The sequence below is a fragment of the Cynoglossus semilaevis genome, chromosome 11 (genome assembly GCF_000523025.1).
Source record: "Cynoglossus semilaevis isolate Cse_v1.0 chromosome 11, Cse_v1.0, whole genome shotgun sequence".
Taxonomy (NCBI): domain Eukaryota; kingdom Metazoa; phylum Chordata; class Actinopteri; order Pleuronectiformes; family Cynoglossidae; genus Cynoglossus; species Cynoglossus semilaevis.
In genome coordinates, this window is record NC_024317.1 from 12,560,509 (window position 1) to 12,578,501 (window position 17,993).

Below are 17,993 nucleotides of genomic sequence, written 5' to 3' on the forward strand. Positions count from 1 at the left end.
TTTATATGGTAGCGTTTTGGGGGGTTTTTATGCAGTTTTTACTAGACATTTTAAGATAAATACAAAACTACTGCATATATTTCGAGGTTTGATGTACAAGCTGGAAAAATAAAATGAAGTGCGAGCTGAATGAAAACTAAATCAGATGGCAGTAAGTCAGGTGCCCTATGAGCCACTTCTGTGAACATTGATTGGACTGCAGGTGAGAAAAGCAGCTCCTTTACTTCGTCCAGGTGTTGCGCAAGACCGGTCGCCATGGCAATACTGTTTTGGAATGATGGATGGCATGCGGAGAATACAGGTGGCATGTAATGATGCTCTGAGAATCCTGTTCAAGAGGTGCAAATGGTTTAGAGTCAGGGAGTTTTGGGCTGACACAAACTAGGATGCCTTTTTTGATGCTCCTTTACATGATGTTTGCATTATGTGTGTGTTTTAAACACACATATATATATACCTTATATATAATCTAAATTTAAGTTGGTGGGAACAAAGACCTTTGTATTTTGAATTAAGATTGCTTTTGCATGGGTTTGGTTTATGTACTATATGAACTGATTTATAATAATAATAATAATAATAGTAATAATAATAATAATCTCGTTTAGTTAAGTTCTATACTATACTCCGTGAATACTATACTCCGTGACAATAATAAAATTCCATATCTGTGGCTCTTTATTTTATGTCAATAATAAAATTCCATATCTGTGGCTCTAACGCCACCCTGTGGTATCTACTCTAGCTACATGTATCTACTCTAGCTGCATTGTTACAGACATAAAACAAACTTCTTCTTTTTTATTGATGGAAATGAAACAAAGATTATTTCCCCATGAATCTTGGGTGTATTTTTGTCTTTTATTCCTGTCGTTGGCATAATCTGGGCCTTCAGTACATGCTCTTTTTACAAATGATTTTGAAACCAACACAGTTAATCTGCTGAAATAACTCACAGAAAGTTCACCTATAGATTTGGCATCAATGTTTTCACATTGGTGTAGAAGCTGGGTTTGTGAATACGTCTTTAAAACAGTGCCCTAGCTGACATTTACCTTTAAACACAGATCATAAAGAAGAACCTAATGACTTTTATGGTTCTAATTGTAACATCTGATCTGTGATGTCAGTGATAAAAGATATTTTTTAATTCTATTAATTTTAGGAAAATTTAGGAGAGCTGATAATCACCTGTAATTCATATTCCAAACTGAAGGTGGCGGTGCAGCTAGACTGGTTGTCAGCCGCCGTCACTAACGAAGCAGTATTGTTAGCCGGCTGAAAGACTGCTGCTTCATCTGTCGTCAGCTTTCTCCAGATTGATACATAATCGAGACTACGAGGGTTTTAAGAGTTGTCACTTTGTGGTGAATTTTTTTTGAGGTGTCTTTGCTTCAGCACTGAACATGGCTGATCCTAAATACGCAAATTTACCTGGAATTGTAAGTGGGTATAATGCTAACGGACTGGATAGCTGAAATTGCTAACTGTCAGGGCTAGCTGTCAGAGCTAGCTTGCATCGTTGTTGTTGTGTTTATATATATTTTTTCTTTATAAAATGCGGTTTAAACAAAAACGAAATATTTTCGGCCACTGACACTTTAATAACATGAAGTGATATGATATATTGAAAATAATTTATTACTTTTCTGTCATGTTAAATATGTGTCGAATCAGCCGGGGCGTTGGCCAGGCTAACGACAGTGAACGGAATGGATAAAGGCTGGTTTTAATGCATTGTGTTCTTATTTATTTTAATAGGCTTTTAACGAACCAGACGTGTATGAGACTGGAGACCTTCCAGAGGATGACCAGGCTCAGTTTGAGTCGGTGAGTGCATGTTTGATTTCCCAGGACGTGGCAGACGGTCGTCTTTTATTTGGCTAATATGCTGAACGCTGAGCTAACGGGACCAGTTTACCAAAGTCTACTATAACTCACTTATTTCCACCAGTATAAAATACCTGGTTAAACCCCGATTGTTGAAATCGAAAATGATTGCATTTAATGAGAACGAATGAGATGCTGTGTATTATCAGCATTTTCTATGTTTTGGGTTTTCCTTGCCAGAGCAAATTTGAACATTTTTGTCCTTTTTTAGTGCATGACAAAATATTTCTGTTCATAAACCAATACGAACATCAGTCTTTTCTGACATGATCTGAAACTCTTACTTCTAATTGCCAGGGTTTTGCACTTGGATATATTGCCACCTGGATTAAGTCGTAGCACTGCTATATATTTCTATTACAGAGTCCTAATGGTATTTTACTTTCTGTGTGTTTACATTTATTTCCATACTCTCACTCTTGCTATTGACTACTCCCCACTCTCCATGGGACTCTAGTTTGTACAAGTAAGACTGGCACATTTTACTCTTAGTGAACTTAATGCCATGCCCTTTATGCATGACGTTTACATCATATCCATTTTTTTCCACTTACTGGGATCAAATGAGAAGTTATTCTTCCATGTAATTTGAGCTTTCCAGAGTGCAAAGGAATGTCCTTTCTCTTTATTTCTGTTGCCAATTTAATCTTTGCAAGGGTGTCATGATGTTCTTTTACTTTACTTTCTTTGTATCCTCTGTTGTGTTCTGCTTGGACAAAGTAGCTTCTTTCAATGTGTGCAGAGCTTTAACAACAGAAAAAAAGTATTTATTTGCCTCCGAGATCTCCTTTAACCTGTCATTCTTTTCCTAACAACACTCACTGACTAACCACTTTGTTCTTACTAACTGAACATATTGAAAGGCATTGTTTATATTGTGTCCCAACATCTTGCAGGGTCTTTGCATGTAACACTGTGGGATGGATTAAACAGAGATCATTAGGAATCCTTTTTGAAGTGTCATTAATATTCTGTATATACTGCTCAAATGTATATGTAGTTACCATTTGAGTCATTGTCTGCAGTAGAGAAACAAACAATTTGTTGTTTATTTTAGAAGTGTCATTAATATTCTGTACATACTGCTCAAATGTATATGTAGTTACCTATCCCTGTAATGGGGCAGCCATTTCATGCTAACGGCATAATTTTACAACAAAGGTTGGATAGTTGTGCAGAAATAAGCGTCCTACTTCATCAATATTATTAATGTGTATAAGATGCATTCCTTCCCCAAACAGTGCTGCGTTATATAGTACAGCATTATTAACACTTGACTGCACAGAGGAGTAACTGTAGACACCACCAAGGTTTCCAATCAATGTCTCCAGGGCTGGTAGCTGCATCTTCTAGAACACTGCTTTCTTTCTTATCTCACCCCGATTGGGTCCAGCTGTTGTGTGCATGGCACGTTATAACCTTATTAATATGTGCTGTCTCTCTTTTTCTCTCTCTGTGTCTTCTTCTCTCCCTATCCTCCTTGCTCCTTTTTTCTTTCTTTAACTCTTTGGAAACCCAAGGAGCTGGTAAGAACTTCACTAACTAACTCCACTTCTCTTTCACCAACACCTACCATTACCAACATCACCACCACCACCATCACCTCCTCCTGCCTCTCCCCACATTTCTGACATCTGTGTCAAAGTGTTGTGGCTCTAGTTTTTTGTGATTTTTTGTCTTTATTACAAAATCTGAATCTGGAGTCACGTGTTCCCTCCATGTGTTTTAACCCACTCTCAGCCTTTAATTTACCAACTAATCATTCTGATGAGTCGATTTAGTGACTTTCTTTAGCCTAATTCCCTGAAGAACTAATGAAAGAGTCATTATTTAGAAATATAGATGTAGAAATGTTGAGATTTAGGCTAACTTTTAACCTTATAATTCAACCGTAGTAGATTAAAGCCGCAGTAAGTACACTTTATATGTTTTTAATAATTTATTACGCCTTTAAAAATGGACCATAACTTCTGTTCTGATAATGAATAAATCCACCCTCTCTGTTCTTCTAAATTATCTTCAAATCATATGGTTCTTTTCAACACTACTGTGAGCATTGGCTGTAAAGATCCCACAGATTTTCTGGATTTATGTCTCCAATGGTTAATTATTTCTGAGGGTATCTGACCTTGGTGTGTGCTAATACACCCAAAGACTCGGGCCAATAATTCAGTGTCTGTAAAACCACCGCTCCTGGGCGTTGATCCAAGCGTTTTATTTTTGAGGAGATCTTAGCAATCGGTCAGCATATTTCACATCTTTTTCAGAGACATTTTCTGGCTGACAATAATCCAAGGCCAAGTTTCAATTCTATGCTGTCTCCACAGTCTGTGTCTGTGGCCCGTGGGATTCTGCTTCTGTTCTGATCCTGCTTTTCCGATGTGTCCATTGACAGGAGGAGCTATGCAGTGACAGCGTAGAGAGGATTGTGGTCAACCCCAATGCAGCCTACGATAAGTTCAAGGACAAACACATCAACACCAAAGGACTCGGTCAGTTTGGGGTGGTTTTTGGATATTTGACACGACCGAAAAATGTTAGACAACAAGGACTAATCGTTATCGATGTATCGTCCACACAATATCTATATCTGTAGTGTCTTTGGTCCTATTGTTTTTTTTTTTAATATATAGGGTGTTAAAATAAATCTGGCAACCAGAGCGCTGCATTAATCTTAAAGTAGCTTTGCAAACATTGTCCTTAATTCTCATGAAAAAAAAAAAGTTGCCATTAAATTTAAAGGGACTGGGATTAAACGCAGCCTTTTACAATATTTAAGATGCTGTAAGTTAACAGCCCGTTTTAAATGCTGCCTCTCTGTCATGGCTCTGTGTAAACATTTATCCAGCCGTGGCTCTTTAATCGTTCTGGCTCAGTGTGAGTTTGGCACCAACACTAATTTGCTGGTTTGTTGTTTCTGTTTCCTTTTTTTGTTGTTGTTTTTTAGTGGATTTGTGAAAATTGATTTGTCTTTTTTGGCAGACTTCTCAGACAGAATCAGTAGAAACAGAAGAGTCGGGTACGAGTCGGGAGACTTTGAGATTGTAAGTTCATTTTCTTAAGCTGAATTTTAAGCCCTCAGTTTTCCTTCTTCTACCAGGCATTGATTTGTAAATGTAACAACGTTACAATTATTGTATATCACTCACTTAATTTTCAAAGTTTCAAATATAATTTTACTTAAAATTGCCTCAGAATGATCAGTGCTAGATTTGTGTTTTGTCCAGAACTTTAGGAGTGTATGAAATTATAAAGACAACTTTGCAGACCCTCTACCGAATCCAGTTTGCACTTTAATAATATTCATAATTTTCATCCACTTTCATTTCTGTACAGCTTGGAGAAGGCTGCGGGGTGAAAGAAACACCTCAGCAGAAGTACCAGCGTCTGGTAAATGAAATCCAGGAACTCATTCAGGATGTGGATTCAATCCAGGTGAATTTACAGCAACAAATGTCTTCCTAAGCTCAGCATAAATGTACATACCGTATTTTCCGCACTATAAGGCGCACTTAAAAACCTTTCATTTTCTCAAAAATCGACAGTGCGCCTTATAACCCGGTGCGCCTTATGTATTACTTCGACACACAACTGAAGCCCTCGAACCGATTTTATAATGTCAAACCACACAGTGCATCACACATGATGACACACAACTGAAGCACACTGGGAGCCAACAATGACGTTTAACTCTGTTATCACAATGAGAAGATGTTCAACAACAATTATTACAGTCTGGTTGTGTAACCCAAATCCGTGCAACACCCGGAGACTCTGAGTTGTGTTTTTGTATTGTCGATGTATGGTGCGATGCAGCTCGACTCAGACGCATGGCTGTCGATTTTTTCATGGTCAAAAACTCTTTTTAATTCTCCTTTTTTATATCGATACAGGGGGAAAACACTCTCTCTTCAAAACAACATCCGCACTTCCGCACAGAACAGCGTCAAAACAACAATACCGTGACCATGCAGAACAAAAATAGTGACAACCTCCTGACTCTAGAGAGGCGAACAACAACAGCGTCCTCCAGTGTCCAACTTAGGTCACTCCCGTTTTCCACAAATCTTAGTCCCTAGTGATCTGCGACGATCGCTGACTGTTTTTTTTCTCTTATTGCGCCTTATGTATGAAAATAGACCCGTTCATTGATATTGCGCCTTATGGTCCGAAAAATCCGGTATATATTATCTCTGCTGCGACAAAGTGACTCCTTTTTTGAACCAGAATAATGGTTTATGCTGTGAAGATCATTTACAGTGTCATCCAGTTGTAACTGTGGTCAAGTTAACTAAGACTTTTTGTAGAAAACCCCCAAAGTTTATTAAACATTTTGTGATGTTGACATAAAACGATTTCCAGTCAATGCTTTCATCATCCCCGGCTTTGCTGTGTCAAAAAAAAAAAAAAAAAATACTGTCACATCTGTCAAGTAACTATGAGGCCTTTTGTGTTTTTTTTTTTTTTTTCCCTTGCAGTCTGCTACAAAGGAAAGCAACGCAGAGGAACGGTTGACCCCGGTGGTGCTGGCTCAGCAGGCAGTGCAGCTCAAACAGCAGCTGGTTTCTGCGCATCTGGACTCGCTGCTGGGACCACAGGCACACATCAACCTGGCCGATCCAGATGGAGCTCTGGCTAGGTGAGCTGAAGGAAGGGGGACGGGGGGTATAACGCACAAAGACGAGGCATGGGGTTGGTACGAGAGCTGACGCGCGTCTGAGGTTCTGATGGTGTGGTGAGCTGACGGTCAAAGGCTTTAAAGAGGTGACGTTAAAGAGAATGTTCAAAGAAGCCGGACTCAGCGAGGGAACATTTCATGTCCCTCAGAAAGTTGCAGCTCTCTTCTACACGGAGACTTATGGTATTACCATCTGATTTGACTAACAGGGCCATATGTGGACAGCACTTAATACAGATGTTGACCTCTGGTAATAAATGTGTCATTGGTGGTTCTAGTAGGACCAAATCCAAAGGCCTCTGGCTTCAGCTTCAGCTCAGTTTTTTAAATATGAACTGACACCGTCTGTTTCCAGCTACAGATTTGTCTGCCTTTAGTTGGTTGTGTGGTAGAAGCACAGAAAAATGAGTAAATGAAAATTCAAAGGTAATTACTTTATATGATGATTGGTGTTTATATGTTATTGGTGATTGTGTCACTGGCTACAAATAAAAGTGTTCATTTCATTTCACCTTCAGCTCGTCCCGTAATATCAGTGCTCTCCGTTCTATTTGGGTCTCGCTCGAGCTGATATGTGCAAAACCAAAGGGCAAAAAAAAAAAAAAAGAAAGTTAACTGAAGGTGAGGGATTTGACAGAGTTAAGACAGATCTGTCAAAAGCCGACTGTGCACAGGGGACACCTTAAAACAGGTGGAAGGAAAACTCTTCTAAAAAAAAAAAAGATCCTTTGACCGAGCGGCTTTTATCCAAACTTGAAACAAGTGCGAGCAAACCAAAGTTTTCACAGACGGCACAGCACCATGGGTTTATATAAATATTTGACGGTTACTCTTCTGCCTGCCTCTTTGCCTTACTTTCTGAAGGCGCCTGCTCACCCAGCTGGAAGTGGCCAAAGGCTGCCGTGGCCCTGCAGGAGACAGCAAGTCAACAGCAGCCGCCGCAGCGAAGGGCCCAGACGCCGTGGTTCTGTACGAGCTCCACAGCCGACCAGAGCAGGAGAAGTTCAATGAGTCGGCCAAGGTAACAGCATTTGTCACAGTGGGATGATCAACTTTTAAATGTCCAAGATTTCGCCAAGGAATCCAAATGATTTCACGGTGCATCACAGCAAACTGTGAACCAAAGATTGATTGGCTGAGTAGGTTGACTGGGTTTGAGGGTGAGAATCAGTCAATATCAATAAATGTCAATCAAAACAATTGTTGTCGGCTGTTCCTGCATTCATCTTGTTTATGCCTGTTTAGTTGAACACAACATTGATATACTCACAGGAAGTAAATAAATATAAATTTAATTTTTCGGCTTGTAACTCTCACACAGTGACTTAACGAAAGTTAATCTGCAGTTTCAGATCAATTAAGTGAAATTGGATAATTTTACACCTCCTCTTTTGGCGTTCTAATGTCACAATCACTGGTTTAGATGTACGTTGACGTATATTCATTTATTCAGCTGTCAACCAAAGGGAAATTGGACTTGAAATAAACTTGTGTCGATGTTTGATGTTGTTGTTCTGTGCCTTCAGATGGCAGAGTTGGAGAAACGTCTGGCTGAGCTGGAGACGGCTGTTGGCTCAGGATCAGACAAGCAGGTAGAGCACTGTCAAAAAAAAAAAAAAAAAACACTTTTCTGAACCTTTGAGACGAACATGTTTTCATCCCAGTTATTCAGCGTGTTTTGATGCGGCTCAGAAACTGTGATATTAGGGGGAAAAAAATGTCTAATTTTTTAAGTGGCTCTAAAGTTGGTCTCCTCTGGTGTTCTGCTGCAGGGACCTCTGAGCGCCGGTGTACAAGGAGCCAGTCTGATGGTAAGAAGAAACCGTCAGATTGTGTGTGTGTGTGTCTGAAGTGTAGCCAGTTATAATTTCTCAGTTTGTTTATCGCTGCAGTGTCTCTGTGTTTATGTCAGGACACCATGGAGCTGCTGCAGGCCAGGGTCAGTGCACTGGACGCTGCCACTCTGGATCAGGTGGAAGCACGACTGCAGGTACACGACAAGTTCTGCTTTTATATATATGCGACACACGAAGCAGCCAATTCGGAAGCTTGTTTAATTTGTTCTTTTATTGACTTCGTAAAAAATCTGTTTAGAGTGTCCTCGGAAAGATGAACGAGATCGCAAAACACAAGGGGGACGCTTGTTTAATTTGTTCTTTTACTGACTTCGAAAAAAAATCGCCCCCTCTGTTTAGAGTGTCCTCGGGAAGATGAACGAGATCGCAAAACACAAGGCGACGATTGAGGACGCTGATACGCAAAACAAGGTTGGTCTCGTTTCTTTTTAGTACTTAAAGTAGACAAAGATAAGACAAAGGCTGAGATGTTTCGATCTGTACGTGATTAAAAAAAAGCGTCAGGACTTCACAGGTACAGTAGGTGCGGGTGTGACGCGCTGTGTTTCCTCCGTCAGGTGTCCCAGTTGTACGATGTGGTGCAGAAGTGGGACGCCATGTCCACTTCCATACCTCAGGTGGTGCAGAGGCTGGTCGCCGTCAAGGAGTTGCATGAGCAAGGTAACATTTGCCTCGCAGGCCAGAATGAGGTTCATAATTTTAACGGCTGGCGTAGAATGATTGGGCGAAATTAGTAGACCAGGGGTTGGCAAACATTTGGCTCGCAGGCCAGAATGAGGTTCATAATTTTAACGGCTGGCTGGTTCATTATCGGTTGGACGTAGAAAGATTGGGCGAAATTATATCTGATATAATGAAGGAGATGAAAAATGAAACCTAAAACATTTTATGTATGCTGCCATCTAATGGCATCAACTTGGTTCATTATCGGTTGGACGTAGAAAGATTGGGCGAAATTATATCTGATATAATGAAGGAGATGAAACCTAAAACTTGGCACATTTTATGTATGCTGCCATCTAATGGCATCAACTGAACTTACAGTCGATTAGTTGTAACGCATGAAACAGAAGTATCGACATCCGCCTTAACCACACCTTGTACCAGTGTTTGGCCGGCCGGATTAGAAAGCCCAGCGGTCCGTGTCTGGCCCACAGGGAGTAGTTTGTCTGTGCCTAATATAGAGCCTGAAACTGACCGTTTTATTTGCACATTACTCCACAAAATCAGAGTTAACCCACTGCTGTACGTGAATCAACTGGAGCTCAAGAACTGCACCGTGTAGCACACAATCGTACCGTTGTTGACTAGACTCAACAACAAAGAAAACTTGGATAATGTATGTGAGGTGGAGGGTAACCTTGGAGTTACACCCATGAGAGTTCAAGGAGTGGGTGTATGTAGGTTAGTGGGGGAGGGGCTGAGCCTCAGAGGCTGAAACAATGATGAAACACAGGACCTGAACCCAGATCATGATTCAGTTTGGGCAGGTATTTCTGAAAATTTTTTTTTTTTCGTCATGACATTAAAAAGATTCCAATGACTGGAGTTGGTGTTTTTTACAATAAAAATGTATTTTAAAAAAGTAGGTAAATATTAGAGTAAATATTGCAGCAGTGTATTACTCATCAGTATCATTTTTAATTTCTCAAACTAAAGCAGAAACTTGAAATTATTCTATCATATTGATCATTTATGTCTACGAGCAGCTGATTTTTTTTTTTTTTTTTTTTTATCATGAAGCCTCTGATCTGTCATAGTCTGACCAAGAACTATTTTTCATTCAATACTCTGTGCCTTTCAGTGAACGCACAACAATGTTATGAATCACTTTTAACTGTGGATTTGATTCATTTCTACCCACTGTTTTTTTTCTCCTCCCCTAAAACAAAATTACGTAAATACTAACTCTGTGCCTTACTGTGTCCTTGTCTCCTCTGATTTGTTTTTTTTAATGTCCCTGCGTCTCAGCCATGCAGTTTGGTCAGTTGCTGACCCACCTGGACACCACTCAGCAGATGATGAACAACTCTCTGAAGGACAACAACACTCTGCTCACACAGGTTAGAATTTAAAGCTCTACTGATCGGTGGGGACGGATAAATGTCTAGTGATGGTGCTCCACTCCACTGCTACTGTAGTTCAATGGAAAAATCACAACAGCAGGGGTGGAGTAGATCTGCTGCTAGCATTTGATTGGCTCCTGCGAGCAGCGTGTTCCAGGGGTGGAGTAGATCTGCTTGTAGCATTTGATTGGCTCCTGCGAGCAGCGTTCGGGTGAGGTCACAACTGTGTTCCAGGGAAGTGGGAATTTAGTTACCACAGTAACAGATGTGCATGTTTACTACCAAGTCATTCAGTACACGTGTGTGTGTGTGTGTCATCTTTTCAGGGTAGCCATCATGTTGCAATAGTGGAATCTCTGAGAAAATTATTCTGTAATGTGAAGTTTTCTGTCTTGTTTTTCCTATTGTTATTATCTTCAAATTTTCCGTTAATGAAAAAGAAGGAAACCTCCAAATACCGGACTCCCACGTTCAAATTTGTCACCAGTTTTCCTCGTCAATTTCGTCTCCGTCTGCAGACACGTCTCATTATACTCGCACGCTACCGCCGTCTCCACTGCTGCCCACTTATCGTTCCCACTCCTTCCATCCTCTTCTCATGCTGCTGCTGCTCCCTTTTTTTTTCTGATTTTCACTTTTCAAAGCAATTTTTGCTGCCGCTGAAATTCTTCTATTCTTCTATCTACCTCAGCAGCTAAACTTTTTTTTTTTTTTTTTTTTACCCACTCTATCTCCTTCAGGTCCAGCAGACGATGAAGGAAAACCTGGTGGCCATTGAAGAGAATTTTGCTTCACTGGATCAGCGGATGAAGAAACTCTAAATAAAGAGAGACTGAGATCTTTTTGGCCAGCCAATCAGAGTATAGAACATGGACAGACTAGCTGGCTGGGGAGAGCAGGGGGGGAGCGGGGGTTCTGTCCCTCTCTGCGTCTCTGCTCACGCTTCTGCTTTTACAGTATTTCCACAGAGTGGGATGTTAGACAATTTGTAAAAGAAGGAATTAGGAAAAAAAAAAAAATTAAATCAGAGACCAAACGTTCATGTCCATCCTTCTTTTTTCATTATTTTCTAGCATCCAACAAACAACTGAAAAAAAAAAACCTTTTTTTTTTTTTCTTCACTCCATGGTGATAGATCCCTGCTCGACGAGTTTTAGACCAGATTGATTTTATATAAATATTGGTGTTATTTGTTAGAAGTTCTTCCATTCCTTTGGGACCTCACACTACTGTTGGAGTTGTACTGTATGCGTTGGTCAGATTGAGATGGATCACGGTGAAGTTGGATTGACGGATGACACATGAATATGTGGTCAGGTGTGTTAGAAATCATGTTGTCCTGCTGTGGCCTGAACACATCAGGGGCCCAGTCACTGAAGGAAAGATTGTAAATAATATGCCTGTCAACCTTATTTCACACTCAGTCGCCTGTAACTATATGACGATTATTATTATTATTATTATAACGACTGAGACCTGAAGCCAGAGGAAGAATTTTAATCTGCTTCATCATCGCCTTCACATCCACTGTTATTGCTTATCTGTGGTCATGGAACTGATCAATAAATAAAAACACGGTAATATGGATCTGAGTTGAGTCTTCGTTGTGATTTATTATTATTTTGAAACTATTAAAAAAAAATAAAAAAAAGTTTAGGGTTTTGCTTGATTTTACATTAAAACAAATGCTTCAGTTCCAAATCTGTAGTCAGTAATTTGCTGATATTTGACACTGGGTGTCAAAAAAAAAAATATCTGGATTATGTGGTGCTCAAATAGATGTTAAACCAAATTATATTTGAAAAAAAAAACCTATACTTACTATAAAAACGTTATATCCTGTCTTGACCAGAAGATGTCACTATTGTAACGTTTTGTTGAACGTATACTTACTATAAAAACGTTATATCTTGTCTTGACCAGAAGATGTCACTATTGTACTTATTCTTTTTAAAAAGCCCAACAAGACATAGGAAGGCTTAGAAATAACACCACTGCAGCTTTCCTCACACCTCAAACCTTTGTTCATCCACTACAAACCACTGCTGCAGTTGATATCACTGTACAGCTTCTACTTTGTACTGTTTTTGGTGAAGTAACCATTTGTCCTGTAAGGCAAATAAAAGTATTATTTAGTATGAAAGCCAAAATATCAACAAAATAATCTGTCAAGACTGACATCTGTTCAACTTGAGACTTTTTCTAGTTATGGTATATAATTATGTCTCAAGTGAAACACATACGTTTACAAAAAAAAAACAAAAAACTAAAAGTAAACTCAGATAATCCACACTAAATCAATCCAAGAATAAGAACTCTCTCAAGTCAGTCAGGTCTTAACTCATACCTTTTGGTTTTAATGCCTGAGTGACTCATCACGCTCACGGGTTCACTCTGTGGGTCAACGGTCACACCTATCAGGTTTCCAGTCAGGTGGAAGTATTAGTGTCAAAGGTAAACGGATAAGAGTCAACAGATGAGGTCAGGTGCTGCTGATGAGTCATCCACCAGCAGCAGCCGTGTTCATTTCAGAGACTACACCGCCGCCGCCGCTGCGTTGACAGAACCAAATGATAACGCATTCTTACCTGCCTTCTTTTCGCTCGACATATTTTCTTATTTAAATTACCACACTGACGACAAAGGCCCAAGTAAAAATCAGGGGGCGGCAGGTGTTAGGTCTGTTCCCTGTTCCTGCTGTCTGTTGGGTGGAGTTAATCAGCGACATCACTCTCACCTGTGTCTCTGCTCATCAGTCTCACTGGTGTCACCTGGTGCCCTGGGTATATATGCCTCTCTCCCTCACTCTGTTCTTGTTTGATCGTTGTTTGTGTCAGTTTGTGTCCATGCTTCTTGTTTAGTGTTCATGCCCTGGTGTTGATGCTTTGATGGTCGTACCTGTAGTTCTGCTCTTTGTTGCTTGTTCCTGCGACCCTGTGCGTTTTCGTGAAAACAAATCACCTAACCCTGAAAAGAGTCCCCGCTGTACTGCATTCGGGTCCTGCCTGCTTCCTGCCACGACAGCATTTTGAATAAGAATCACACACTATATGGTCTAATTTATGCTTCCCAAAGACTGGGTCGTGACCCTAAGCTGGGTCGGAAGAGTTTTTTTTTTTTTTAATTTCACATCCCTTTAAATCTGAAAGTCTTTGCTTGAGTTGACGCTTCGTCCCACAGAAGTAGCTGTTGAGTTGTTGCAGCTCAGCTGCGATCACACTCTGCAAAGACGTCATGGATCTGTGACCTTATCGTCATTCCAGATAGGTGTTTCGACAGAATATTCTGTCGTCAGCACGACCAGTATTTGGTCACGGCCACGTATATATGCAAATTGGAATTTTCTGTGCTCACAAAAATGCGTTATTTGTAATCCTTTTCTAAGTATATTATTGACTATTTTGTTTTGATATTGCCAGTTCACTTTAATGTTGAAAAGAAAAAGAAGTGGGCAACACTTAATGTCCAAATAGACTATGGAATAGGCCTCTTATGGATACTATTTTACCTTCAAGTACACCTTTATTTTGTGATTTACGAACAATATCTATTGACTTGGGTCGCAAAGGTTTGTGACTTTTAAAATATGGGTCCCCAGAAAAAAAAGTTTGGGAAACACTGGTGTGACACAGCCTGATGCCCAACATGTGTTTACCAGTGCAATGCAACATCACCCACAGCCAAGCAGGACTTCACTCCTCAGTATAATATTAGTATCTTTCATGATAAATATGAAAAATAGATGTGTATATATATTGTGTATATATATTCATATATATTTATATATGTTTTCATGATAAATATTAAAAATAGATGTGTATATATATTGTATATATATTCATATATATATATACATATCCCTATATATATATTAGCATTTTTATCATTTTCTTTTCTAAATGCTAGCATTCATTGGCTACCAAAAATCAATCGCACCCATCTGTCTTTCTTTTTTTTTTTTTTCTTTTTTCTTTTTTCATCAACAAGGCTTTTTGGAGTATCCTGAGAAATAAGCCAATTATATTACATCACTGAAAAATCCTTCCTTACTTGTTTTTAGCCTGGAGCAGGGGTGTCAAACATACGGCCCGCGGGCCAAAATTGGACCGGAAGGGGATTCAATCCGGCCTGCTTGATGAATTTTGAAAATGAAAAAAAAAAGCTTCATAATGTTTTTTCAAATGATACTTCATTAAATATGAACATTCTCTGATATTCTTGTACTAAAAACAAAGGGGGGAAAAACATGGACTTATTGTTATGTATAGGTAATAATGTTACGATTGTCCTGGTCCGGCCCACTTGACATCGAATTATTTATATATTACTATTTATATATAGTGTTTAATCTGGATTAAATTCCTGACTTCTGAGGTCATGGATCTCAGGAGCTACAGCCTCGACACACATGACCGTCCTGTGTTTAACACTTCACTATCTCAGGCTCGGACTTTGAACTGATTCAGACGTCGGAGTTGACCCCGGCTGAACTCTGTGTGTGTGTGTGTGGTCCGCTGATGGTGTAACACCACAGCCATTATCTGGAGGACATCCTTCTTGTGTCACACAGAGGATTAAGGACTGATTAAAAAAAAAATCCCACCTCCTCTGAGTTCCTGTTCCTCTCTGCTCACAGAGGAAGCCGTGGACTGGCCTTCGCGGACCGCGTGGTTTGCAGGGAATTAGATCCAGATCCAACTTAGAAGGGAATGCCCCCCGAAGAGACGTACTGTGTATACTGTATATCAGGTTATACTGCATTTGTCCTACTATTTTGGGGGTAGGTTGAGATTGGGTCAGTCAAAGCCCGGCCCTGTCGGCCGTACCAGCTGAGAATTTACCAATGGGTTCAGCTCAAAATGCTGTTAACAACAGCGTAAAGTCGTGTCACTTATTTTTACACTGCAGATCAGGTCATGGATGTGGGTGCAAAGGAGGTCGAAATGATTACGATCAGAATTTAAACAAACCAGCCAGTTTGTTTTTCTGATAAAATGATAGAAAACAGTGTTTTTCTCCAGTCTGTTTTCACACCTTTTCTCCAACCTTTTCCACCACGGGCCCAAGTAAACGGTCGAGTCCTCGGGCAGCAGGTGAACAGAGAACGACTGCGAGCAACGATTGCTCTCCAAAAATCTCTGTTTCTGGTTCTGATGTGGGGGGGAAAAACACCTGAGGAAGGATGGAGGAGGGAGAGCCTGGCTCGTGTGTGTGTGTGTGTTTGTGTGTGTCTCGTGGAGGATGAACTCAGGCTTTGAAAGTTGAAGCCCCTGCGGTCTCTGATGTTGATGTTGTTGTCTTTACGTCAGCCCGCGGACACAAACGTCTGTGTCCAGACGATAGCGGAGGCGAGAACACGCGGCTGTGATGGTCTGCGGTGGACCGGAGGTCAAACTCCATTGTTTCTCGTCAATTATTTCCATTTTTCCTCCTGTACAAGACTTGACTGTGTGTGTCTCTAAAAAGTAATGAAATCAGTTAATTTTTAAAAAATGGCCCAAAAAAAAAAAACCCAGAATGATCAAGGATCATTTAGATCATGGGTTTTTAACAACATTTTTCATTTGGAGTCATTTTGTAGAATCAACAGAAGGCAAAAAAAAAATCAAAAATCAACAAGTCAAAGAAGATGAAAACATTTTTTTTGTCCGTCCATCACCTCCTCCAAATTTTCACGGTCGTCCCCGTCCAGGTGAGAGGTGTGTGAGTGAGACGAAGGACAGAGGAAGGAGAGGGTGAAGGAAAGTGGAGTAAAAAAAAAAAAAAAAGAAAGAAAAAAAAAACAGGGTGGAGACGGTTGTGGGGCAGAATCAGGCTTTCAGCGAATGACAAACCGAGGAAGGCAGGGACGGTGGGGTAACAATAGGTGACGCTGCCAGTTGAGCTGAGGCTTTAAAATATACCTGAGAAGATTCTTCTCCAAAGTCCTTCCCAAGGTCCGAGCACGTCCACGTGGACGAGCTCGGAAGTGACGTCGAGCTCTCTAATCTGAACGGGATGAATTAGGATTGACAGGACGGGTGTGTAAAAAAAAAAAAAACAAAGATCCTGGTGTGTGTGCTGGACGTTTAGCTGTGTATGATGAATGAGAAATAAAATGTCATCGTGAAAGTGATTCATGGACGACAGCAGACAGTGGAGAGCTAACGTATTGACCTGGGCCGAGGTGTACTTCCATGGTAGTAACGACAGCGACTGCACTTGGAAGATGACGTTTCTTCTCCGCCGCAGACACTTTACATTATTTCATAGTTTCCCCCTCACCTCTGACTCCTACAAATAGGCCAAGGGGAGGGTGTCATGGGGTCAGAGCCCTGAGAGAAGGATCCGGAACACACAGTCAGAGTCAGAGTAGCAGAAGACAAGACAGACTTTACAGTATCACCACTACATGTTAACAGCTGTATCTCTGGGTCTCAGTTCAGCCAGGGGAAGATTTCCGACAGCTGGTGTGAGTGTGTGTGTGAATGTGTGTGTGAATGTGTGGGTGGGTGGGTGTGGAGTCTTGACCAAGGGCACAGGACAGAAGCACAGGGGTTATGGGGACTGGAAAATCCCCAGACTCGTTCTGTCTGTGAACATAAAAGAAACAAAAGCAAACTGTTGATTTTAAATATGAAGTAAAGTAAAAAAAAAAAAAACAACCCACAGCTTTAAGAGTTTTAGCTAAAAGCTGGCTGGTTTAAGGTCAGGACGAAGAAAAACAAGCAACCGAAAACATGTGAGGGTATTTTATATTAGTTGTTTTTTTTGTTTGTTTGTTTGTTTGTTTTTTGGGGGGGGTTATTGTGTCAACTTTAGTCCCTTTTCTTTGTAAAAACTCAATTCTAAAACCGCTCTGTTTATCGCATTGACTCTACTGTATTAACAACACACACTGCTTTTGTGTTTATTGTAAGAAAAAACACAGAGATTTCTCCATTTTCCCCTCCTTTGTTTAAAGGTTTTTGCTCTGAGACGAGAGGTGCTGTATTTTTGTAAAAAAAAAAAAAAAATCTTGTTTTTCTTCCCCCCTCAATTTTGCCACTGTCTTTATGACATAATAAAATGTATCCACTTTCTGAGTACTCCTGTATATATGTCTACATATATAATATGTCATGATACACATGCACATGTTAAAAAAACATGTCACAGTCGGATTAAGCTGTGTAGCATTAGATCCTGTATATATGTCTACATAATATGTAATGATACACATGCACATACAGTCGGATTAAGCTGTGTAGCATTAGTAGCAGTTGTGTTTTTCCCTGCTTTGTTTTGCTGCTGTTACATAAATATGGTGCACGACATGTTTTTAAGTGTAAATTGGGAATAAAATGATAAGATGTCGGTGGACAAACAGGAATAAGAAAACGCAAGAAAAATAGAAAAAAATGATAAAAAAAAAAAACAAAAACAAGAAAAAACTGTCACCAGAACACGAACACCGATCTCTACATAACATCAACAATGGTATATTATGATTTTTTTACTGTGTGAAAAAAAAAAAAAAAAAAA

General features: G+C 40.0%; 1 protein-coding gene across 3 annotated transcripts; it reads left to right on the forward strand.

The window, feature by feature from the left end:
* The first annotated feature begins 1,234 nt into the window (after positions 1–1,234).
* On the forward strand, positions 1,235–12,082 carry dctn2 (dynactin 2 (p50)). Of its 3 annotated transcripts, XM_008320627.3 has the most exons (15): positions 1,238–1,442; positions 1,762–1,830; positions 3,411–3,416; positions 4,286–4,382; positions 4,873–4,934; positions 5,227–5,325; positions 6,369–6,529; positions 7,433–7,589; positions 8,095–8,160; positions 8,341–8,379; positions 8,481–8,558; positions 8,764–8,835; positions 8,982–9,084; positions 10,396–10,487; positions 11,231–12,082. In XM_008320627.3, the coding sequence occupies exons 1-15, from the start codon at positions 1,407–1,409 to the stop codon at positions 11,309–11,311; spliced, it is 1,218 nt and encodes a 405-aa protein (XP_008318849.1). In that variant the 5' UTR covers positions 1,238–1,406; the 3' UTR covers positions 11,312–12,082. The 3 variants fall into 3 exon arrangements, with proteins under 3 accessions (XP_024915557.1, XP_008318849.1, XP_008318851.1); XM_025059789.1 differs by lacking the exons at positions 10,396–10,487; positions 11,231–12,082 and adding an exon at positions 9,370–10,358 and having other exon boundaries at positions 1,235–1,442; positions 8,982–9,143; XM_008320629.3 differs by lacking the exon at positions 3,411–3,416 and having other exon boundaries at positions 1,239–1,442.
* Positions 12,083–17,993: the final 5,911 nt, after the last annotated feature.

Bases quoted from the DNA above. Each gene is read 5' to 3' on its own strand.
- dctn2 (XM_008320627.3), top strand. From the start codon at position 1,407: ATGGCTGATCCTAAATACGCAAATTTACCTGGAATT. The intron at 7,590-8,094 runs GTAACAGCATTT...CTGTGCCTTCAG, and splicing joins AGTTCAATGAGTCGGCCAAG to ATGGCAGAGTTGGAGAAACG. The intron at 8,559-8,763 runs GTACACGACAAG...CCCTCTGTTTAG, and splicing joins AGGTGGAAGCACGACTGCAG to AGTGTCCTCGGGAAGATGAA.